Here is a 25,306-nt window from a genome sequence, read left to right as displayed (position 1 = left end):
GGTCTGCAGCACACGCGCCCCTGCGCGCGCGCGTGCACGTGCGCTGCCCACGCCCGCCCGCGCTCCCCGCGCACTACGCCCCATCGCGGGAGCCCGAGGCCGCGCCAGCCGCGCGAGCCAGGGAGGGGGCGGGGGCGCCGCGCACGCGCACGGGCCGGCGGCGCGCGCCGAGCGGGGGGCACCGCGCGGGTGCAGGCACGATGGAAGGGGGTGCGTACGGAGCAGGCAAAGCCGGGGGCGCCTTCGACCCCCACACGCTGGTCCGGCAGCCGACACACCATCCTGCGCGTCGTGTCTTGGGTAAGGACGGCTTGGTGGCCGGGCCAGGCCGGGGTTGGGGCGCGGGCAAGGGCGACGAGCCCGAGTGGACCCCAACCGCCACCGGACCGGGACAGAGGCGCGACAGCCTGCGGAGAGCCCGTCCTGCGGGGGTTCCGCCTCCCGTCCCTCCCCTCCCGTCTTTCCGGGCCCCGGGAGCGCGTGTCCCGTCGCTCGCGCGGGGCGCCCGCTGTGGCTCCCGAGGCCCTTGCTTTCCGGCGCCCCCAATTCGTGCTCTCCCCACCATCGCCGTGACCTCCAGGCCGTGGCCCTGCAGCTAGCAGCTCGGGTTGCGCGCGGCCGCCGGGCGGACCGCGACCATGGGGAAAGAGCCCGGGTTTCAGGTGGCCTTTTGGGGGGGAGGGGTGATCAAGGCGTGGATCATATCGCGGGGGTTCACGCCGCACCTGCCGTGGATGTTCAAGGAGGAGAGGGCAAGGGACCCGGTTTTTATGGCTTGGCCGGGGCGGTGTGGAGCGATTGTGTCGAGCCTGATACCTGGCTTCCACCAGGAACTGCCTTTCCTTCGCAGCGTGACCTTGGCTAGAAACCAAGAAATGTTCACGGGAAACCAGGAGTTAATGCCGAGGGTAGAGGTAGAGCGTCAGCTCCTCTCTCATGCCTCAGTTTCCCGATTTGTAGAGAGGTAGGAGGAGCCTCATCGAAGCTTCCTAGGGCTCTGATATCATGAATCCGTGACAACCGCCCCCACCCCCCAATACACCTGATGCCTGTGGGGGTTGCCCCCACCACTCGCGGAAAGCTCTCCTCCCTGCAGGGAAGAGGAGAGAGGCCCCTTCTGGATCTCCAGCCTGGGTGAGGGCACTGGGTGAGAATCCCCAGTGCAGACGGCTGAGTGGGGACCCTGTTCAGACATGAGATGGGGGGGAGAGGAGGATGGGACAGAGGGAGGGGTTCACATGGCCTTGGCAGCACCTCAGGGAAAGAAGGCCAGCTGAGGCCTGGGGAGGAGGTCCCTTGGGCTCACGAGGGTTGGCTGGCCACTGCCCAGACACCCTCACTAGAGGGTCTGGCTTCTACAGGCCTGCGACCATTCCGGGTGGGCCCAGACCAGAAGGGCCTGGGCAGGAGACACTGGTCAGGGGCCCTGTCGGTGACCCCTTGGGGCTACACCTAAGGCCTCCTGTGGCCTCGGGGTGCTTCAGCTCCCTCATCCCTGGGTTTCCAGGGTCTGATGGGTGGGACAGCTTGGGTGTTTATTCCTTCGTCTAAAACCATTAAAACCTCCTGGTGCCACAGGAAGGGTGGCCCTTTCTCCGCAAGTGCCCACCAGATGGGGAGCTCTTTGAGGGCAGGGAAGCCCTGTTCTGTAAGTCTGGGTCCTCAGTGCTGGCACCTGCGCCCTTGGCACATCCATGAGGATTTAACGGTGCTGAATTCATTCATCTGTGTCGGTCTCCAGATCCCCAGAGACCCGATAGGTCCTTGGTAGAGCTGGGGGAGGGGCGGGGAGAGGGCACGTGCCTGATCAGGTGGTCCGGCTGTGGGCACTGCTCTCCTTTGCGGGCCCCTGGGCCACTGGCCTGGCAGGGTGAAGCCACCGGCTTGTGAGGGGGTGTGGCAGTTTGTCTGCTTGGGTCACTTCTGCCTGTGATGGCTTCATTTAGCAAAGCTTTATTGAGTGTGCTGGGCCCCAAGGGAAGGTGGCATGACTCAGACACAGCCCATAGTCCTGCTGGGGAGTGAGCCAGGCACCCCCAGGCAGAGGCCGTTTAGAGCCAGGCCAGGGGTCTCCCTGCCTGCCCTGGGAATCAGAGAGGCTTCATGGAGAAGGTGACCTCCGTTTGGGCCTGGAAGGATGAGGAGGGTGCACAGCGGGGTGCAGGGAGGACATTCCAGGCAAGAGGAAGGAAAAGTAACTGATTGAGCCCCCACTGTAGACAGGGGCGCTGTGACGATTACCCAGCTAGCTCCCCCAACTAACAGCCTGTGTAACACTTGAAGAAACTGAGGCTCAGAGAGGCCCAGTGATTTCTGAGCATGGAAGTGGCAGATGGAAGATTCGAACCCAAATCTTTCCTGTCTCCAAAGCACAGTACTTCCCCTGGGGCAGGAAGAGTTCAGAATCCTGGAATTTTAGGAATGGACAGGATAAGGAGGCGGGGGTCTCGGCACCCACCCATTGTCCTTTGTACCCACCCCATCCGATGCCCACACCCCAGGGCCCCACAGCCCCCTAGCTCCGCTCACTACCTTTGTGTGAGCAGAGGCTTCTGTTACAGCTGATTGACACCTTTAAAATAGAGTCTTTTTTCCTGATCATAAAATTAATACCTGCCAATTATTGGAAAATCTAAAAACCACTTGTGATGGTTACAACAATATAAGTGTACTTAATACCACTGAATTGTACACTTAAAAATGGTTAAGGTGGTAAATTTTATGTTAAGTATGTATATTTCACCACAATTAAAAAAAAATTGGAGTAAAAAAGCATGTGAGATCCCACTGCTCAGAGAGGGCTGCTGTCTCTCCTTCCAGTCTTTTTCAAAAATATGTAGTGTGCGGAGACATTCTAACACGTTGGGGAGTATCCCTTCGCCCTCACACCCCCTCAGTACCCCGGGGGGGTCTCACAGGCTGTCCACAAGCTTCATCTTTGAGCTAATGAAGCCTGAGCTCCAGCACTGAGGTGACCAATTTGTCCTGGTTTGCAGGAACTTTCCTGGCTTTAGCCCTGAAAGTCTCGTGTCCCCTCAGTCCCAGACAAACCCAGTCAGTTGGTCTCTCTATCCAGGAATCCCCCTGTGCTGCCCCCCCCCCAGGGGCCCAGCAATGTGTGCTAGGGACTTGTGATCTCTAAAATTTGCAAAAGCACATCTTTCCCTGTTCCTTTTCTAAAAGAGGACCCCTAAACTTGTATAAGCTTCAAGGCCCCCCCCCAACCTGGGCCCACCCTGGCATCTGAGCCCACTGAGCCCCCAGGCCCTGCTGGGGCAGAAGCAGGTCCTAGGACCCCCTTGTCTCTTGACGGAGACTTTCTCAGCTCCTCTCTGCCCCCCCCGTGTCCGCCCCCCCCAGTCACCCCCTGCCCCCCCCCACACACACCTGTCAGGGTGATCACTCACAGCAAGAATTGCGGAAGTCATCATGTGGTTAAAGGTGGGGAGAGAGCTGCTAAGCCCTCTGGCAGGTAGATCTGCTCTGGGCAAGGGGAGGATGGCTGAGTTGGGGACAGTGTCTAGGGCACCCTCAGAGCTGCTGCCTCTGACCCAGGTTGGGGGGAGATGGGCTATGCTGGCTGGGGGCCAGGAGATCTGTTGCCACTCCTGGCTCCCCAGGCACCAGCTGTGCCCCGCCACCCGCCCCTCAGTATGCCCTCTGAATGAGGCTAGGCTAGGACAGAGGTGCCACTGCACCATGACTGCAGCCAGCAGTGACTCCTTTCTCTGTGCTGGAGCCAAGTGGGACAAAGGGAGTTCCAGCAGGGAACTAACTGATTTCATATAAAGGACCGACCACCTTCTATTTCGATTTGTAGTTTTGCTTTTAGAGGGTTGAAATGACCTGTGGGAAAGAATATTGGTGCTGGTAGATGAGAGAGTTTTTTTATAGCGGGGCTCTATTTTGGCAAATGAACGATAAAATGTTTGAAATTTTCCACTTTCAGGTTGATTTCTTAAGGGCATTGGCTGTGTAAAAACCAGGCAGGATTTGATAAGTAGGATGGGTGTTGTCCCCCCAGATACAGAGTTAGGCACACGCTGGAGGGAACTTGTCCACAGGCCTCAAGGCTCGGACTGTCAGAGGGGCAGTTTCAACCTGGTCTGCAAGGTCCTCATTCAGTACACTCCTGGTGGCTTCCCTGCCTGGGTCGCAGTGGCACCAAGGGGTGGGCTGAAGGGAGGCAGCTTTACACCCTCATTTTTATCAGCCCCCCTCAATCATCCCAAGTGAACAGTGAGTATGAAGCTGACCTTGCTTTGCAAACGCAGCAGCTTCAAGATGAGACCCTTGCCCTTGCTCCCAACCAGATTGCCATGCTCTTGTCATACTGCACAGAAATGCTGGAGCCCATGGTGGTGGCGAGTAAAAGGGGTGCAGGTGGAGACAGAGCCTCTGGCCGTTGTTCATTCATTCCGTATATATCAAGTCCTGCTCAGCGCCAGCCTGTGTGTTTCCACCGGAGATGCCCTTAGTCCAGTGAGAACAGAATTGCATTGAAAGGCACCGTCCAGGAGGCTTGGGATGCTACAAGGAGATCCAGGGGGCCATAACTACTTCTGCCAGGGGATGTAGAGGGCTTCCAGGGGGAGGTGATTTCTGAGCTGATTCTGATAAGGAAATGGGGAAGGGTGTTTGAGGTGGAAGGAACAGCATGTGCAAATACTTGGAGTCATGAGATCTCAGTGGGTTTTAGAAGTGATGGTGAGTTCTTGGAGGCCCCAGGTGTGTGAGTGAGGGTGACAAATCAAGAGTCTAGAGGGGCGGGCAGCCCAGGGGGGGTCTTTAGGAGATGTTGGCTGATAGGATTCTGTCAAGTGTCTTGGCATTTCTTGTGTACAGGGGCAGTTCAGGAGCTCAGGGAGTCTGGGACAGCTGGGGTTTGGCATCAAGAGCAGGACCCCCAGAACAGGACCTTGGAAAACCCCAGGCCTCTCTGAGCCTCCATTACGTTATCTGTAAGATGGGTTTGGAGTGCAGATTTGGGGTGGATGTGAAGGTTTGTGAAAATGGACGTTCAAACGGCCTGCCATATAATCCACTCCTTCTAGGCACGTGATGTCCTCATGCAGTGGGTTTTGTGGCCTCCACTTTAAGGGAGAAGCTGAGACCCAGAGAGCTTAACTGGAGTTGCTGGGATCATCGCTCTTGCTGATGTCGAGGACACGGCCCGTTTCCTGCTTCAGGGAGTCCCCAGCCTGAGCCAGGGGAGAAAGAACAAAGGCTGGGGGAGGAAAGGCAGAGAGGAGGAAAAACCAGGAGGAGGAGGGAGAAAAGGGAGAGGGCAGATGGCAGTGCTGGCGAGGGAGCCACACTTGGTACCCAGACCGGAATAACCAGCTGTCTGGTGGGAGGAGACGCAGGGCAGGGCGCTGGGGAGTGCCTGGGGCCATGTTCTGCATCCACTCCAACACTGACTGGTGGTTTACTTGGGCCTCAGTTTCCCCATCTGTCAGATGGGGATAGGATGGTCAGATTGGACTGGTGGTTTCCACCCTCAAATAACCCCACTCTTGCTCTTAGTGGACTGTAGGTTGGGAACTTCCGGACTGGTCGGTCTTTAAAGAAGTATATTTTTATACTTCTTGGCCCCAGGTCCACGTGTGAGCAGAGCAGTGTCAGTAGAGCCTGGCAGGGCAGCTGTTCCCCTGTGTTTCTGGGGGAGCCTTCCCTTCTGGGCATGGAATTTTGCTCAGCTCCCCTCTGCAGGAGAGGAGGATGTGGGGGAGGGGTGGCTGTCTGCCGGGAACAGCCCCACGCTGCCACACCCAGACTGTTTAGAACGCCATCATCCAGGAACCCCAACAACTGGGGCTCCTCAAATAACTCACTCAGGACGTGGCCGGAGGACGTGTTCTGTGTCCTGACTCTTCAGCACCCTCTAAACGTCCCTGATTGTAAATTGCACTGTAACCTGGCACCCCCCCGGGACCCTGCTTTCTTGGCAGCCCTTTCAGTGGGGACCATTCTTTCCCTCTTACCCTCCCTCTGCTGGGCCTGGAGGTGGGGCAGGGTCCCCCTGGCTCCAGGCTGTTTCCAGACCGTTCTCCCCAGGCTTGGAATCTCACGCCGGCCTAGGATCAGCCCCTCCCCTCATTGTAGGCCAGCCCCAGCACTTCCTCTGAGCGCCTGCTCGCTCTAGTAGCACCACCCCCCTTCATTCCTGGTCACTGTAGTGTCCACTCCCATCATCCTTCTCCCACCCTTGGCTTTTCACTTCCTCGGCCTCCCCTCCTCCCAGTTTTGTCCTCATCTTCCTCGGCAGCCACTACTGCCAGGTGTCCCCTAGGCCATTCTCTCCTGCGTGCACCCACTCGGGGGACCACCTCTCCCCACCCCTTCTGTTTTTCTAGCTCTCTCCCTCGCCTCCCCTGATTCCAATGGTCCCTGTGCCTAGGACCTCTGAGCCATTGACCCTCCCACTGTGAGCCACCCTCACCCCGGTCCACTCTGTCCCGCTCTCCAGCCTGGGGTCCCCAGTGGTCTCACCCACCTGCCTCTAGCTCTAGCCTTCTGCGCTCACCTGGCAAAGCTCTGCTTACATCCACCCTCAGCCTCCCCCAGGCTGTCTCCTGTTCTGGTGGCTCAAGCCAGCTTCCCTGGGGCACTAGACCCGCCCTCTCGCCTACTCAGGGATTCAGATCCAGCAATGACGTTGACCTTCAACATTCCCAACTCCTTGTCTCCCCCCCTTCATCCTCAGTTTCGCCCTCCCCTCTCTGGCGCTTTCCCATCAGCTTACAGATGTGCGTTATTTCCATCCCTCACCCGTTCCCAGGATCCTTCAGATTTGTCTACGGTCACCGTCTGCAGTGTTTCTCCTCTGGTTTTCTCTCACGTGCACCCTGCGAGGCTTTCTCCATCATCCGTGACCTTCACACTGCCAAATCCCATTGCTGATTGTTATTAATGGATCTCTCGGCTGCTTCTGGCAGGTAGTGAGGGGTTTTTATGTGCTCCCGTTGGACCCAACTGCCACGCGACACAGACACCCTGTCATCTTCTATTTAATTTACACATGGATCGCGTGCTGGGTGCTTGCCCTTCGGTGAGGGCTCACAATCTTGGGGGAGGGGGCATGTGGAGAAAGCAGTTACTATACAGAGGTGAGCAGACCCAGGGCAAGGGAACGCTCGCTCGGGTCAGGGATAGGAGGTGACGGTCGAGTTGAGAGAAGAGGGATGAGGCCAGCCAGGCAGAGAAGGGGAAGGTGTTCCAGGCAGGTGGAAAGGCGTAGTAAAGGCTGAGAGGTGCGGCAGAGCGGTCCCAGGGACAGGGTCTGTTATATCACAGTCGTACACCCGGTGTTAGTGCCTGGCATCTCTTAGGGACTCCACCTGTGGGTGAACAACACTGTGACGTGTGCTGCTCTGCCCTCCTCCTTCCACCCACCATCCCTATTCAAGTCTCCCACCAGCCTTACAGGCCCACCTCAAATATCACCTCCCCTTTAAAGCCTTCCAGGATTCCTCCAAGCTCATGTGGTCCTCCCCATTTCCTTTGTGAACGGCTGTAAGAACTCTCAAAGCAAAGGTCTTTCCACCCTTTGTGTTTTTCTTCTCTTCTAGAACGTGGGCCAGGGCCTGGGGCCAGACTATCTCTCTGAAGGCCTGGAATTTCCACAGAGGGAGAGAAACAGGGAACAGTGTCAGGCGTGTAGGGACTGGCAGGGCAGAGGCAGGCATTGAGGTGAGGAAGAGCAGACAGCAGTGGGTGGTTTCCTCTACCCTTCTTACCAGCTGAGGGACCTCACAGAGCCGCGGTTTCCCCACCTGTGAGATGGGGGTGCACAGGAGATCCTGCCTGGGAAGGGCTCAGCCATGCTGTTGGTGTTACAACCCTTTTCCGGGGGTGGCATTTCTCACTACCCCCACTGGCTCCCCGCCTCAGGCAGGGCAGAGGTGGCAGGACCTGGGGTGGGCATCAGGACACTTCTGCCACTAAGTGTGAGTCCCGGGCCCCTGTCTGGGTCTCAGTTTCCCTTTTTCTAACGAGGCTCCTGGCCACAAGAAGGGGAGGACGGTGACAGTCTGGAGAGAAGGAGGAGCCTTCAGTCCACCCAGGCTAAGTCTCAGCACCTTGGGGCCACGGGGCTACTTGCTCTGGCCCCTGCCCAGCAGAGCCCATCCCCTAGCCCCACTGCTGAGAACTGGAGGGGACAGCTTGCAGGAAGATTACAGCTTAATCCCCAGCAGGTCACATCCAAGGCTGCAGAATGTGGTGCGGGGCGGGGGTGGGTAGGAGGACGGACTCCAGCCCCCCACCCACTCTGCCTGTCCCTGCGGCTCCACACGAGGCTCTTCAGGAAGCCGACTGGCTGTCCAGTGTCCATCACGCGCCCCTGCCGTGGCTTCAGCTGTTTTCCTCACATGACCTTGGGGAAGACAGGGCCCCATTCCCATGAAGGGGGCCCTTGGCAGCCTGACTCATCCCTCAAAAGCATGATGGTGCCTTTTTTCACTGAGTCTTTCCCTGGGTCCCAGGAGGCAGAATGGAGGACTTGGGTAGGGACAGTGGTAGGGAGGCAGGTTCAGCTCGTGAGGGAGAGGACCCAGCAGCGCCCTCGTTAGGGAGTAAGCTCTCTGTGGTCACAGGTGTGCAAGCGGGGGCACAAGCCAGGAATGCTAAGGAGGGAATACTCCTTTCTCCTGACTCCCCTGCTGCTTGTGCTCTGCCCATCTATGAGGCTTGCTGTTTACTCTCCTCAAAGCCTTTCCTGACTCCCTCTGGCCCTGAGGGTAAAACCTATACCCAACAACTGAACCAGTAAATAGAAAAAAAAATTATATGATGTTATCAAGAAGATAAATTGAGGTTTTGGAGAATAATGTAGATCTGGGAGTCAGGTCTGGGGGGCTTCTCTGAGGAGGTGTCTTGCATTGAGATTTGGAGGTTGAGAGGGAACCAGCGGGAGCCAGCCAGGAAGATCTGGGGAACCCTGCCTATTCCACGCTGAGAGAACAGCCAAGTGCAAAGGCCCTGAGGCAGAATGAGCTGGGGAGGCAGGAGGAAGGGAGGTAGAGCAGCAGGAAAGGATCTGAGAAGAAAGCAGGAGCCCTGAGGGTGTGGGGGGTGGGTAGGTGGGGTGGAGCAGAGGGTGGGTGACATGAACTGATTCAGGTTTAAAGAGATCTTTCCAACTGCTGTAAAGAGGACCGTGCAAGGGTGGGGGTGGGGGTGGCACATAGACACTAGGAATCTGCTGTCATCGCCTGGGCAGAGGCGATGCTGGCCTGGCCAGCGTGGGGCGTTGGAGTAATTCCAGTTATTTGGGGGAGGATGAAGCAGTAGGCCTGCCTGCCAGATTGGATGGGGTTCGAGGACGAGCCCAGTTTGGGGTCTGAGCAGCGGGTAGGAGCCAGGATGAGGGTGACTTGAGGTCACTGGGAGGCTAGGAGAGGCTGGGGGTGAGATCAGCAGCCCAAATAGGGGTAACTCATCCCCTGCCTAGGGGGAGGAACTTTACCCTCAGCCGGAGGAGGGGACTGGTGAGAGTCGGGGTTGGTGACTGCCCTGGCAGCCTGGACGTGGGCAGCAGCCGAGACTACAAAGTGTGGAGCCAGTGAGCAAGTCAGCTAGCTGGCTGTCCGCAGTGTGGGGCAGGGACCAGGGATTCCTTCCAGCCACTCTGCTTGGGAACAGATGTCCCTGTGCAGGGTGAAATAGATGGTGTCATTCGGAGCTGGCAGTCTCAGAGGGCCGCGGGCATCAGATCTCGTCTCTCTACCATTTATTTGGGGGAAAACTCGGCATATACTTAAAGACGTTTAAGGCCAGTCATCTTGGAAGTTCTGGGTGAACAGCAGTGATCTCTGTCCCCCCACCCCCGCACCTCACCCGCTATATGCTGGCTGGGCCCAGCTCTCCCCAGAACCTGCATTAGCCGGATGCCCGACAGTAGCCGTGAATGGCCTGCCAGCTCTGTGTGTGAATGTGGAGTAAAGTGGGCCCAGCCCCTCCTGCACTGTGGGTTGGTGATATGGCATGGGACGGCAGGTGTCCCTCCTGGGTCTCATGCTGATCCTGGAGTTTGGGATCTGGAATTCACTTCTTCTGGAGGCAGCAGCTGCAAGTAGAGGCTTGGCTTCCATTCTGGAATAGGGCTGAGGGGGGCAGGCCTGGCAGGAGACTCTGTGCTCTGCTTACCTGCTATGGGCCTGCCAGAGTCCAGGCCTCTCTGAGCCTCAGCTTCCCTCTCTGTGAAATGGGCAGAATAAGCCTGCTTTGTGGGGGTGTTTTTGGGTTTATCTTTAGAGGCTTTGGTGAGGATTAAATGAGATGATATTTGTCAGGCACTCCCATCAGTGCAAGGGCCCTGCAGAGGCTGTGGGCTGTCTCAGGGTTTCTGGGGAGACAGACCTGTAAATGAGTCCCCAGCAGAAGTATATGCAGGGTCGAGGAAGAGAGACTGCAAAAGAGAGTGTTCCAGAACGCGGCTGGGGGTCGCCACCTCCCAGCAGGGTTTTGAAGGGTAAGAAAGAGTTCACTCCTATTTGAAAGATGAAAAAGGTAGGGAAGGGCTTTTGGGAAGGCTGGAACAGCAGGTGCAAAATTATCAGACAGTGTCAACCCCCAGCTCTCTGGGATGGCTGAGAGGGGGTGGGAAGAGGGGAGCCGTTCTCCATTTCTGTGCATAGCTGAATCCCCAGCCCAAGATCCTGAAATTCCAAAATTCTGAGATGCCTTCCGATGTGTTTTTTGTGAGCTTGACACAACTCTGCTCCAAGTACCATCTGGAATCCGTTTTTTAAAAGACCCAGGATTGGATTATAAACATGGCAAAAAAAAAAGAAAAAAGAAAAAGAGCCTTGGTCCATTTACTTTGGTGGGGTTTTTTTGTTGTTGTTTTTGTTTGTTCAGCATTTTTCTTTAGCTCGAGGGAAAGAGGTTATTTCTCCTGTGCCTGCCAGTGACCAGTGTCCTCTCTGGGTCCTCCCCCAGGCCACCGTCCCTCCATCCTTTCCACTTCCGGCTGTGGGTCTGCCTCTGCAGACCTGTCTCTGGTCCCTACAGCAGACCGGTCTGTTAAGATACTTTCCCCACGCCTTCACTGCACAGCATTGAATTTCATTCTGGTTTAATTTCCGGTTCGCTGGTGGCTGCTCTGTGTGCTCCTTGCTATCCCTGCAGATCCGGCCCTAGCAAGTCACCCCAGAGGCCACAGGTTTGGAGGCTGGATCTGCTCTAACCAGCTGTGTGGACCTGGACAGGTCCCCAGACACGGCTGTAAAATGAGAATCAGCGCATGGTCCTCGTGGAGTTAATTAAGAGTCACAGACTGGGTCCTGAGGGAGTCCCCCTTTCTCCTGCCACGGATTGTGAGCAGCTAAGGAAGGGAAACAGGCCCATGCCCTGCTCTTGGGGGGCTCCCTCCCACTCGGGTTGGGGAAGTGGCAGCTAAATGGAGAAGTTAACCTGGGGCTTAGGGTCCTAGAGGGAGTCTGGGAGACTGCAGGGGGCTGGTTGTGTGTCCTTGGTAATGTGTCTTCCCTTCCCTGAGCCTCAGTTTCTCCACCTGTTGACTAGCAGGCCTGGTTCAGGTGAGGCTCCCTGTCCCGGCCCAGCGCTGCAACCTGCGGGGACCTGGCATGCACACCTCTGTTCCTGGTTGTCATCATACCCGACCCCTCCCCTCCTCACTCCTCCTCTCACTCCCCACAGCAGACCTGTCCCCAGGTTCTAGTGGCTTTACCTTTAAAATACAGTCAGCATTCCACCACTTTCACCATCACCGCTGCTCACGCCAGCCCAGCCCCTCATCCCTCACCTGGGCGCTGCTTAGCCCCCGCCAGTCTCCCTGCTTTTACTTTTGCCCCTGCTGTCTTTTTTCTCCATCGCAGCCAAGGTGATTCTTTTCAAACCTAAATCAGATCATGTTAGTCGCCAGCTCTTAAGCCTGAAGTGGTTCCCGAACTCATCCTGCCCCTCAAGGCACTGGTGGCCAGCCCCTGCCTGCCTCAGCCCCTGCCTGCCTCAGCCCCTGCCTGCCTCACCTCGCTCACTGTGCTCCAGCCACCCTGCCCTCCATGTGCCTCCTCAACACATGGAGCTTCTTCGCGCCCCAGGGCCTTTGCACTTATGGTTACTTCTCCCTGGAATGTCGGTCTTCTGCTCAGAACCTCCATCCCCTCACCCAGTCCATCTCCTCTCGCCCTGCTTTGTGCTTCTTCAGGACGTACCCACATGTTTGTCCGCTTACTATTTGTCTCTCTCGGTGAGAACAGGGACCTTGCCGCCTCCTCAGCGTCTTGCACAGGGCCTGGCACAAACGAGGTGCTCAGGAAATACTGTTGAATGATAGAACAACTGATGGCAAGCCCCAGTTCTCTGGCCTCTGAGATGAGGCCTCCCAGGCCCCGGATGCAGGGAGCCCTGTGGCTGTAGAGCTGTCAGCTCCCTGGATAGCACATGCCGAGCCGAGGGGCCGCCCGTCAGCTCTCGCCACCTCCACTGAACGTGAACAGAAAAGTTAGTGACAGCTCAGGATCTGTGGCGTGGAAACCGTCTTCCAGAGAGGAAACAGTGAAAAGAGCCTGGGGCGGGAGAAGGTGGGGGAACAGGTGTAGGTGGGAAGAACAGGGAGGTGAGGCCTTGACCACCAGCCCTAGAAGCTTGATTATATCCAGAAGGCAGTGGGGACCACTTAAGTGACTTTCGTGCTGCAGGGTGGGGACCTTGATCCACGAGCCAGATCTCATCACCTTCCTGTGACTTCTCACTGCCTTTAAATTCAGTGTCCCTACTGTGGCCCACCAGGCCTTGTCTGCCCTGCTCCCCCTTCTTACGCTCCAGCCCCTGCTCCCCGGTCACTGCTCCAGCCACACTCCGCCTCACTTCTCCTTCCTTTGGCCTCCACCCTTTCTGTTTGTCTGCCTGAAACATGCTACCCCCCCACCCCCATCTTCACAGGGCCGGTCCCTTCTCATCTCAGTTCAAGAGCACCTGCTTCAAGCACCCTTCCCTGACCCCCTCCCTCCTGTTCCACTTGTGTATGTCAGTCTAGCGTTTGGGGGATGCTCACGGCATGTCATGTGCTGCCTTCTGTGCATGACCTCATTCATTCCTCACAGGCGGTGGTTTAGGTTATTGTCACCCACTTTACAGAACTGAGGCTCAGAGAGGTTAAGACACTAGCCCAAGGTCACCCACTAGCCAAGTGGCCACGCTGGGTTTCAGCCAGCCCCGGTAGTCTGACCCAGACTCTTACCCCCCTCACTCCTGCCCCTCCAGACCGCTAGCTCCCCCACAGCAGGGTCTCCGTGGACGTGGTTACCCACTGCCGGGCACCAAGCAGCCCACGTCTGCCAGAGCCAAGGGCCAGGGGCCCAGGGCCAGGCAGCAGGGAGCTGCTGTGAAGCCCCCTCATTCCGCTCTGCCCTGGGCCCTGACAGTTCCAGTCCCTCGGAGGGTGTTTTGATTTGCTCCGTACCCTCTTGGGGACGACGCATGGTTTGCAGCACTTCCCTCCTGGCCCTCCTGGGACTCTCTGCTTCTCTCCCCTTAGAGGGCCCATGTAATGGTTCCTCCTCTGCTGTGCCCAAAGCCTGGCCCCTGCCAGCCTGCTTTCCCTCCCAACTCCTCTGGCCTGCTTGTGGAAGGGGGTCCACCCCTGTTCCCAAGTCTGGCAACAGCGAGGTCTCGTCCAGCCCCAGGGAGAGTGTGTCAGGAAGTGCTTTGAGTCAGGACTTCCTGTCTCTCCCCTTCTGTGCCCCTAAGCACCAGACATGGCACGCCAGTCACACTGCCTGATCCAGTCACTCTGATGCTTTACTGCTGATACCTCGGGTCTCAGGAAGTACCACCCCTTCTTCAAGATCCATCTCCTGAGGCTGAGTCAGCTTGGTCAAGTGGAAAAGAGCACAGGGCTGACAATCAGTTCAGCCTGTACTGCTAACAGCAGTGTCACCTCATTCGGAGCCTCAGTTTTTCTACTCTGTTCATTGGGGGCAGTACGAATTGCCCTCTCTGGTTCAGGACCTGTGACAGGGCAGAGCTGGGAGCCAGGATGACTGCATGAGGACATTCCCAAATCAGGACTGGTAAACGTGTGGCTCACGGCCCACTTTCGTGCATGGCTGAACCAGGCACAGCCCCACAATCTTTTCTCTTTTTCCAATTGCAGAAAAATTCATGTAACATGCAACAAACCATTTTAAAGTGTACAATTCAGTGGCACTTAGTGTATTCACAATATTGGACAACCACTACCTCTCTCTAGTTTCAAAACTTTCTCATCACCCCACAAAACACCCCATAGCCATTTAGTAACCACTCCCCATTCTCCCCCGCCCCCATCCGCTGGTAACCTCTAGCCAGAAAAACAGCGGTGACTGAAATGCATAGAGTACACACAAGAAATCATATAATACTGACCTTTTGTGTCTGGCTTCTTTCACTTCTTTTTTCACTTGGTTTAAGATTCATCCGGTTGTAGCAGGTATCAGAGCTATGGTCCTTTTTATGGTTGAATAATATTCCATCGTTTGGATATGCCACGGCTTGCTTCTCCATTCATCCGCTGATGGACATTTGGGTCGGAATCCTTCTGAACACAGAGAATCATGAACCAGTGGTCTCTCGACTTTGGATCATGTACTCCTTCAGGAAAAAATGTTTGAATCCTCCTATCAAATGTATATTTATTCATTTTATATATATTACTACTACACTTATATCTAGGACATGATGAAATCCGTGTAAAGTGTAGGCGTCTTAAGATAAACAAATAATCGAGCTTCTCATTTTCCCCCTCACCTGCCTGGGTGTTAACTGAGGGTGAAAATATGTCTGGCTTGTATTGAAATTAAAGTTTCTTATTGTAGAAAACTTGGAAAACAAAGAGTGGAAAATGGGCGATAAAAATGCCGTCCAGCCTCTGCCTTCTTGTGTGTGTGTGTCGTTGGATCCAGTCCTCCTCATCCTCACACAGTTTCAGGGCAGGTGGGAGGCAGGAGGAAAAAGCATGAACTTGAGAATCAGGTCCCTGGGTTTGAAGCCAGCCTCGCCACTTACCAGTTGTGTGACTCTGGGCACATCAATACCTGCACTTTAAATGCCTTATCTGCAAAATGCTGGTGATACTGATTTTGTATCAGGTAGCTGTAGCTGTGTAACGAGTGACCCGAAAAATGTAGTGGCTTAAAACACAAACATGTGTCATCTCACAGTTTCTGTGGTCAGGAATCTGCTTAGCTACGTGCCGCTGCCTTAGGGTCTGTCCCAGGCTACAACTGCGGTGTCAGCCAGGGCTGCAGTCTCATCTGAAGGTGGAGCATGGATCCATTTTCAAACTCACTTGCATGGTGCTGGCAGGACTTGCCCACTTGTGGGCTGTTGGACTGAGGGGTTCAGTTCCATGCTGGCTATTGGCACAGGCCTCCCTCAGCTCGTTGCCACACGGGCCTTTCCATGAGGCAGCTCAAAACATGGCATCTGCTTCCATGAGAGTGAGCAAGTGAGAGGGTGGGCAAGAGAGGGTGGGCAAGATGAAAGCCAGAATCTTTGTAACCTCTTCGCAGTAGTGATATCCCTTTTTGCCATGTTCTGTAGCAAATCACCAGGCCCAGCCCACAGTCCAGGGGAAGGAGTCTGCACGGGGCATGAATACCAAGAGGTGGGGTCATGGGGCCATCGTAGGTGGCTGCCCACCCACCTGAAATAGACCTGTTGGGGAGGGTTGTTGGGGCCGTTAAATGAGGTACCACGTGTAACACACTCAGGGGGGTACGGGCCGCCATAATTGGCAGGACTGTGACTAATGTTATTTTCATCCATCACTCCTTCCACGTGCCAGAGCCTGCGCAACAGGGAAGGGGGTGGGAACAAGGACACTACCTGAGACCCCAGAACAGCCTGTGGCTCTGTGGAGGGGAGGGGAGCACAAGGTGGGGTGGAGGCTTAGCAGGTTCACAGCCCAGGAGGGCATGAGACCACTGGTTCTGGGAGGCCGGGTCCGGTCCTACAGGAACCTTGGTGTTGGCCCAGGAAGACCTCTCAGGACCTGGCTGGTGGGGGTGGGCCACATCTGTGGTCAGAGGGTCCTCAGTGCCTGGGGCTGAGGACGGAAACGATTGACTGCCCTATGCTGTGTGATCCCAAGCAAGTTGCCCTCCCTCTCTGGGCCTCGCCTCTGACATACCTCCTGTTGGAGGTGAAGAAGGCTCAGGGAGGGGCAGGCAGCGGGCCGAGGGCTGTTAGTAGCTCCCTGACCAGGGCTGGTACTGAGTAGGACCTACCGGGTCTCATGCCTGCCCCGCCCTCCCCGCCCCTCACAGGTGTTCTCCATCGTGGTGTTTGGCTCCATTGTGAATGAGGGCTACCTCAACACCCCCTCCGAGGGGAAGGAGTTCTGCATCTACAACCGAAACCCCAACGCCTGCAGCTACGGTGTGGCCGTGGGCGTGTTCGCCTTCCTCACCTGCCTGCTGTACCTGGCCCTGGACGTGTACTTCCCACAGATCAGCAGCGTGAAGGACCGCAAGAAAGCCGTCCTGTCAGACATCGGTGTCTCGGGTGAGCCCCCACCCCAGAGGGCGTCCCCTCCACGCAGCAGAGTCTGTCCCAGCCCCATTCCCATTAACCCTGACGCGCACCTGCGTGGTGAAGGGACAGACTTGGAGTCACAGGACTGGCAACAGGGAAGAGTGGGACCAGGGCTGGCCTGAGACTCCAGAACAGCCCACAGCTCCATGGCGGGGAGGGCAGTGCAGCATCCAGGGGAGCCATCTCTGCTCGGAGTGGCCTCTTCTGTGCCACCTCCCTGGTGGAGCCCCCTGAGAACTACACAGCGGTGACTGGAGGCCCTGGCACACAGTAGGTGCCCTGGGAGGGTCAGAACCTGAGGCTGAGGAGCTGACGTGCCCTGCTGCCCTAGCTCTTCAGAACTGACCTTGGCAGAGGTACCCTGACCTCAGGCCCATGAGTCCAGAGAAGCTGATTGGTGGAGGCTTAGTTTGGGGGTTGGTAAGACTTTGGTCTCTCTGGCCTTAGGCCATGATCCCAGGTCTCTGGTGGGGATCTCCCCCCATTTCCAGGCCTGGGACTCTCAGAATGAGCCCGGCAGCAAGGTCTGGGGTCCCTTAGACTTGAAGGAACTAGAACAAAATTAATAGTTCTCAAAGTGTATTCGTTGGAGCCCCATGATTCCCCAGCCGTGCCTCTGGGGGGACTAGGCTCAGACACCCCACCCTGGGCACACATACACTGTCTGAGCAGCTCTGGTCCTCTCTGGATATGACCCTGGGCGCCGTCGAAGGTCTTGTTGTCACAAGTCTCCCACTGCTGAACTCCCCAGACCTCGGCTTTCAAAGGCCCCTCACTAACCTTGGGACTTGATGAGGCTGCAGGCACATTGGATGTTGAGACTCAAACCTGGTAGTTGAGCCACACCCTTGCCCTAGCCCCCCGCCCCCTCCCCCTGCCCAGTTCCCTGTGAGGCTGTAGTAGGGGCTGGTCAGCTCTGCTCCTCCCAGAATGCTGCCGGCCTTGGGGTGGACAGTGGGCCAGTCAGGGATAGCTCAGAAGTCTGTGTTTGGCTGTTAGAGAAATGCCGGCCTCGGCTGACTGACATTTTCTCTGTCTCTCCCTCCCTCCCTCCCTCTCACTGCCCCTGGCTCTCCCTGGGCCTTGGCTGGCTCCTTTCCGTGGTCTGGCTCTGGCTGTGCATCTGACTGCCCTCCCTGTTCTCGCCTTCCCTTCCCTGTGCTCCCCTCTCTGCACCACCCGCCCACTTTGGGGGTGGGGGAGCATGGGAGACATGCTCTTGACCGTCTCCCTGTCCCTCGGTTTCCCCGTCTCCTCCCCATCCGCCCCCTCGCCCCATGTGTGGCCCGTTCTGCCTGACCCTGGGGGACACCCCAGCCTTCTGGGCCTTCCTCTGGTTTGTGGGCTTCTGCTTCCTGGCCAATCAGTGGCAGGTCTCCAAGCCCAAAGACAACCCGCTGAACGAGGGGACAGATGCGGCCCGGGCCGCCATCGCCTTCTCCTTCTTCTCCATCTTCACGTGGGTGAGTATACAGCCCTCACTCGCCTACCCAGCCAGGCACCTGGGCTGGGGCCTTCTAGCATAGCCAGGGACTCCATTCTGCTTCCCTCCTCAACATCCACGGCGGGAGGGCTGCCTCCTGAGGAAGGAGACTGTTGTCACTGCTATGAGGACAGTCACATGGGGATAGCAGACCCCTGCTTTTGTGCAGAGCACCCACCATGGTAGTTGGGTGGTGGGTATATACTATCCCCTTCAACAGACGAGAAGGCTGCGTCTTGCACAGCCAGAATGGAGCCCAGGCCTAGGACTCAGGAGACCTAGGTCACACCTTGGGGCTGCGTCCACTTTTCTGGGCCTCTGTCTTCCCATCTGTAAAATCAGTATATTGGATTTGTGGGAGGGTGTCTCTCACTCAGCTGTACACTGGGCAGGCAGGATGCGAGGTATGAGCGGGCCAGGTGGCAAGCCTACACCCCAAAAGGCATCCTGTGCCCCGCCCCCATTCCGAAGCAGGAATAAGCACCGACAGAGTGCTTCCAGAGAAGCCAGAAATCTGAATTTCTGTGTGAAATCTGATCTTTATATGTTAGCAATTTATTCAGATTAAAAAAAATATTTGTGGGTCAAAGAGAGTATGTCTCTGGCCAGAGGGAGGCCCTTTGTGGTCTCTGAACCCAGAGGTCTTGACATCAAGACTGCCCTTGGAATTGAGATTCCAGGTCATCTCAATGTATTTCTTTTCTCCTCGTCTCTTTCCTGCGGCTATCTGGGGTCACATGGCTCCATGACCCCATCCCGAGGGCTCTCCCGAACCCCAGCCCCTCCAGGCCTGCCACAGCCCAGCCCTCTGCAAGGAGAGTCTCCGGGGCTCTCTATAGGCAGCCAGCCCTCCCTCTGCCCCCGTTCTCCTCTGCCTGCCCTGGGGCAACTTCTGTCTCTTTTTGAGGGCCCCTAGATACCCATTTTCTCCTGGAACCCCTCCCCGCCATACACTATTGGGAGCTCGAGTTTGGAGGCAGCGAGCTGTGGTTCAGGCCCCAGCAGGCCAGCCATGGTCACTCCAGATCTCTGTATCCTCAAGTCTGGGCAGGAAGAACCAGGTGACCCCAGGGATCTCAGACCACAGAAGATGCCCTGGAATTGGGGTCCACTCAGCCCTGCAGGGAGGAGTTTGGGAGCAGTGAGCCCTGAGATGGGGGCGGGGCTCACAGAGGAGTGGTGAATGGACATCTGGACTATCAGGGGCGGGTCTGAAAGCCTGACTGACAGGTGCTCCCTGGCCCACTGAAGTCTGCTTCTCTGCTGGCACCTCTGCCCTTCCCGGCTTTTCCCTGCTGGCCTCACCCCTGCTCTCTCCTGGCAGAGCCTGACCGCAGCCCTGGCCGTGCGGAGATTCAAGGACCTTACCTTCCAGGAGGAATACAGCACGCTGTTTCCCGCCTCAGCACAGCCATAGCCCTGCCCGGCTTCCAGCAGCAGGGAGCCCAGTGTCCTGCCCCGTGGCGGGTTGTGGGAATTGCCTACTTCCTGGAAAGGCCAGGATGCCAGGGCATACAGGGCAGTGGAAGGCTGGCTTGAGAGGCCAGTTAAGACTCGTCACCTCTTCATTCACTCCTTTGTTCATTCTTCATGTGTCCATTCATTCAGTAAACATTTATTGAGCAGCTGTTTTGTGCCTGGTGATGAATCAGAGAGGGTCCCTGGCCCCAGAAGTCCACAGGCTGGGGAGGGGAAGACAGATGAACCAAAATCTCCCCCACATGGACTGCCACGGGCTATTTGAGGGTTGGAGGTGGCTCCGTAGGTGGGCTGCCAGGGTGATGAGCCACGGACAGTGTGAGAGCCTGTCCCACGGCTGTGGCACGAAAGCTGATCTTACGGTCCCCGTGAAGGCTGGCTGCCAAGGGGGCCAGGCCGAGGACGTCAGAGACTCCTGGCCCAGCCCTGCTCTCGTGGCGTGTGACCATGGGCAAATCGCGGTACCTCTCTGAGCCTCAGCCCACTTCCTGGACTGAGGAGTGATGATGGACCAACCTCTCAGGGCTGTTGTGCGGACGAAACAAAGGTTGGCACAGAGATGCTCAATAAATGTAGGCTCTTTTGTTCTTTCATTCATCCCCTCATTCATTCATTCACTCATTCTCTCCAAGGCGTCAGAGACACCTCTGTAATCTTGACTTTGGGGGTGATCCTCATGGCGTGAGTCCTTGTTCTTCCAAAGGACTTTCCTCCAGTTCTGCACAGGTTCCCTTCTTGGGGCCCTCAGCTGCCTGGGTAGGAATCCACCTATCCTTCTACTCTCTGCAGGAGTGGAGGAGGTAATGGAGTACATACAAGCAGGCTCCCGGGGCAAAGCACACAAAGAGTGAGTTTCCCGACACTGGAGGCATACAAGTGCAGGCTGCTTGCGGCATGGTGGAGAGGCTCTAGAGAGTGTACCTGTTCTGAAGAAGCAAAGCCAGGTGGACCACCAGGTCCCTGGTCTCTGAGCAGAACTCCCAGCCTCCCCCTCTGCACCCCAATCCCACAGGAGCCCACGTCCCTCCTTTGCTCCTGTCTCGTGGCCCGTTGAACTGGATGGCTAAGGGAAGCCTTGCGTCAGTGAGGGCAGAGGAGTTCCCACATGGCCGGCACTAGAGGTCTCTCCCTGATGGGGTCTCCGTGATAGGACTAGAGGTCATCTGTTCTAGCCCTCTGTCTCCGTGCAGGAAAGCAGCCTGCACAGTGAATCCAGGGAGCTCCGGGAGGACCAGGTCTGCAGGTGTTCCTGTCAGGGACTCATTCATTCATTCCCACATGCTCTCTGGGCTTGCCGATAGCCCAAGGGTGCTGAAGACCTGGCTGCTACCCCAGGGGCTTTTCACCTCCCTGCTTCTCAAGGCTGCTGCAGCCAGGACCTCATACCAACATATCGTGTTTCCCTGAAAATAAGACCTACCTGGAAAATAAGCCCTAACATGATTTTTCAGGATGACATCCCCTGAACATAAGCCCTAATGCATCTTTTGGAGCAAAAATTAATATAAGACCCAGTCTTCTTTTCGGGGAAACGCGGTAGTAGGAAACACAAGAGGGCCTCACCCGATTTCCTCCGCCCAGTTCCCGTAGGCCTGCTTTTCCCAGGCCCCAGATGCTTTGCTTTAAACCGCCACTTCTCAGGAAGGGCTGCCCCTCAGAGCTTTCTCCAGACACAAAAAGTTAATGCCTGATCACTGGGCTTCTAGAATCAAACGCCAAGCACCTGCCTCTGACCTGATGGCCTTTTTGGGTCCCTGGTTGATTTAGTGCCTTGTCAGGGTGCTCGTCAAAGGGAAGGAGGTGGGGAGGGCCCTGGCCTGGGAAGGGACAGGACCCGTGTTCAGGTCTGGCTTCTGTGACTCACTTTGCCTTGAGCCCTCCCTTCTCTCGGCCTTAGTTTTTTGAGTCCCAAAACGGGTATGTAGACTGTTAGCATTTTCCCATCACAGGCAGATTACCTGGGCTGGAAAGATCTCGGGAGAGGCTTTCAATGTAAACCTATAAACTTTTTTAAATGGCAGATTTAATGTATCTCCTAGCTTGGTGTGGTTACACTCATTGTCCTTAATATAATCGCTTTTAAGAAAAAGAACTTACCACCTATGCGTGGATGCTATAGATAAGTTTTTCCCAACTGAAAAAAAAGGGCGTCAGTGGTCAGATACAGTTGGCGCATATGGCCTGCTGTAGTTTCCCCTCGGGGCTCCCAGCATACATTACGTAGTCAAGGCTCTGACAAGTCCTATGGTCCTGACACTTGTCTCACTCTAACTTAGTTTCCCAAACTCGTTTGACCAAGTTGTGTCGGTTAGAATTAGGTTCAGTAGCAAAAGACAGGAATCGCAAATAACAGTGGTTTAAATGAAGTCCAAGTCTGGGGAGACAGTCCAGGGTTGGCATAGTGGCTCCAGAAATCTTTAGTGACCCAGGCCTCTTCCATCCCTACAAGTGGACTCCTGGACCTCATGGTCCATGATGGCAACTAGAGTGCCAGCTATCACATCTGCATTCCAGGCATCGGGTCAAAGGGTGGGACAAAGAACTTGGGGTGACCCATTGGCCAGAACTGAGTCATATGGCTGCACCTAGCTGACAGAACAATTTAAGGAGATGCCAACAGTTCTCTGTCACCAAGAAACTTTTTCCCCATTGTACGTAACACCCCTGAGAACACAATTTGAGAAGGAAGCTGTGGCCCTTTGGCCATTTTAACACTCCACAGTGGAGACAATAGAATTTTTGGTGGCCCAGAGTGACCTCTGAGATTGGGGGACATGGAGCAAGTGAATTCTGAAGTTCTTTGTGGCTGGATAACATGTTTCTGGGCCTCTCCGGGACTGGCTGCAAGGGCAGCCTTCCTTCCCCTCAGTCAGGCTTGGTTTCATCTTTGGTGCTTTGAATATTTAACCCTCTGTTGCCTGTGTCCTATGAACTAACTGCCACTAACCTAGTGCTCTTGTCTGTCTCTCCCCTAACCGTCCCCTCCCCCTGCCCTTGTCCCCACCGGCCTCTGTCCCCAGGCGGGCCAGGCTGTGCTGGCCTTCCAGCGTTACCAGATTGGCGCCGACTCGGCCCTCTTCTCCCAGGACTACATGGACCCCAGCCAGGACTCCAGCATGCCTTACGCCCCCTACGTGGAGCCCAGCGCTGGGCCGGACCCCGCCGGCATGGGCGGCACCTACCAGCAGCCAGCCAACACCTTCGATACCGAGCCCCAGGGCTACCAGTCGCAGGGCTACTGAGCCGCAGTGACCACCTGCCCTCCCCGCCATCGCCGTCCCCTGCCCCAGCCCCAGCCCCAGCCCAGCCGCCCCCTTCCCCCCACCCCCCTCCCTCCACACCCGGCCCCCGCTCCCTCCCCGGCTGCCCTGCTCAGCACCTCACCAGCCTCCCGGTTATTACACTGAGGCCCAGGGCAGCTCAAGGTGGGATGGGGCAATAAGGTGTGTGTGGGCATGTGTGTGCAAATGTGTCCAGCAAGGGCCTGGGGTGTTGACATTCATTAGTTGTTTCATGGAGCATTCATTGAGCACCTACGGTATGTCCGGCCCATGCTTGACACGGTTTTGAAAGAGAAATGGCCTCTGGGAAGGGGGCAGATGAGATGTGGAGGAGGCCTTATCAGGTGACAGAGGCAGGAATAGTGGGAGATCAACCGGGATGATTCTGGGAAGGTTTGGCTGCAGGATGAGTGTAAGACCCTGGGGGCTGCCGTCTGCCAGGAGGGACACAACAGCCCTGCGAGAAGGGTTGGGGCTGTCTCCATTTTATGGGTGAGGAAACAGGCCTGCAGAAGTCAAGGTCACTGGCCCAGGGTCACAGGCAGCCAGTGATGGAGGCGGGGCCAAGCCCAGAGCACCTCTGTCCCCTGTCCTCCCTGCCTGCCCTCATCCCCGAGCCTGGGGCTCCTCTGCTCAACGCTCCTGTTACTTGGGAGGCCTTGGGGACCTCAGCCCGTAAGACACCCTGATTCTGCTGCAATCGAGGGGCCTGTTCTGCCCTGGCTATTCCCAAGCAGGACAGCCCTGCCTCCAGGACCTCTCTGCACACCCCCCTCCCAGGGTGGGAGTTTCCCTGTGTACCACCCCGTGCTGTGTGTGCCCTCCCTTTCGGGCCTCCCGAAGGACTGAGCACTGTCCCTGCCTCCAGGAGGTGCTCACTAAGACCTTTCTCAGGGCTGGGTAGACGAGGAAGCCCGGAGGGGGCGCAGCCGGCCCGAGGTCACAGCGAGTGAGGGGCAGAGCTGGACTCGCTGCCTGAGTGTCTTGGCCCCAGCCACCACAGCAGGTGTCCCAATTCCCTGCCCTTGTGACCTCCCAGGAAACAGCTGATCTGGGACACTGTGTCATGTTTCCCTCCTCCAGGGTCAGCCAGGGGCTTAGGGGCTGGAATAGCCAAGACCATGGGGGGTCCTTGCCCTGGCCTTCCAGAAAGCCCCCCAAAGGGCCGGTCTCCCTGTGGGAGGCTGAGTAGAGAGGACAGGAGCTCTGGACCCTCCATGGCCAGCCTGGGGGCTACTGCCGTGGGACAGACTGCCCAAGATGAACAGTGAGAGCCTCTGGTGCATGGGAGGCTCAGGGAGGCCATGGACTGTGGGGGGGAGACAGCGGGTGACCCCAAGGCACAAGGAGGGTCTGAGGGGCAGGGAGGGGCATTTGCACAAAGTGGGCTCTTCACTGAGCCGTTAGGGGAGGAGGCCTTAAACGGTGGAGAGAAGTGTGAGGAGCCCTGGGGCCCAGTGCCTTGGGGAGCAGGGTCGGCATGGTGCTGGGTGTACCCACCAGCAGCAGCATGTCCCCCACAAGAACCCTAAGGGGCAGGTGATATTGATTCGGCAGTTACGGGCACCTGTGCTGGGGCTAAGGCACTGATAGTCCGTGAGAGATGAGCACACAGCTGGACCGGGGTGAGACAGCGGGCAGAGGCCTGTGGGAGAGCATGACGGGCTGAGGCTCCCCGAGGAGGACCCTGGGAGGGCAGGACTTAGCACCGCAATGAGGGAGGGAGAAGTAGTGTCACTGTCCCCACTTAACAGAAAGGGACACCGGCTCAGAGCGTGAGTTAGCAGCGGGGCATGGATCCAAACTCAGGCCTGTCCCGTCCTCCCAAGGGGCAGCAGTGACGGGAGAGGACCCCAGGCAGCTGAGCAACATCTGGTTGTTGCTGACGTTAGTTTTTCACATCTGGGAAGGGGTCTCTTTCACATCTGTCTGTGGGTGTCTGGATGGCCCAAGTGGGGGCCGGAGGGAGTCACGGTATCTGCCGGGCTGTACTAGACCAGAGGTTTGCAGATCGGGTTCAGGGTGTAGGTGGGTGTGGGTATGTTTCTGGCAGAAGTCCTGTGCCCATGCAGCGGGCTGTGAGAAGTCCTTCCCCTGGCCCACTCCCCCCAAACCTCCCCCCCCCCACTGATGGGCACTAGGAAACCCCAGAGTGCTCTCCATCTGTTCTCCAGTACCAACCAGCTCTGGTGAGGCTGGACTGGAGCGCAGGCTACATTTAAGCTTCCCCCAGTACCTGGATGTTTACTGCAGACTCTCCCTGCAACTCCCCCTGGGACAGTGTATCAGACCCTTGCCAGGAGTGGGGGGCACTGAAACATCTCATTCAGCGTTCCTCATTTGTCCTGAGATGCAGCCCCGACATGGTCCCACCAGCAGCCTGGGCGCTGGCCCGGGCCAGCCCGTGGTGGAGGTGAGACACGGAGGGCAGGTTCTGGATGAGACCCGGGGCTCCTGACTCTCCTCCCAGCAGATTGGTAGGGAAGCCTTGCTCTGTTAGCTGAGGACACTCCGGGGA

General features: G+C 56.9%; 1 protein-coding gene across 1 annotated transcript; it reads left to right on the top strand.

Annotated features, from left to right (window-relative positions):
• Nucleotides 1-162: 162 nt before the first annotated feature.
• Nucleotides 163-24,873, top strand: SYNGR1 (synaptogyrin 1). The gene is given in 5 exon segments (XM_033118031.1): nt 163-272; nt 274-300; nt 16,278-16,515; nt 17,863-18,008; nt 22,528-24,873. Coding segments are annotated over 5 exon segments (705 nt in total). The 5' UTR covers nt 163-200; the 3' UTR covers nt 22,750-24,873.
• The last annotated feature ends 433 nt before the right edge of the window (nt 24,874-25,306 follow it).

The sequence above is a fragment of the Rhinolophus ferrumequinum genome, chromosome 10 (genome assembly GCF_004115265.2).
Source record: "Rhinolophus ferrumequinum isolate MPI-CBG mRhiFer1 chromosome 10, mRhiFer1_v1.p, whole genome shotgun sequence".
NCBI lineage: Eukaryota > Metazoa > Chordata > Mammalia > Chiroptera > Rhinolophidae > Rhinolophus > Rhinolophus ferrumequinum.
Note: the sequence above shows the minus strand (reverse complement) of the source record. Positions and strands in the feature narration are given on the sequence as shown.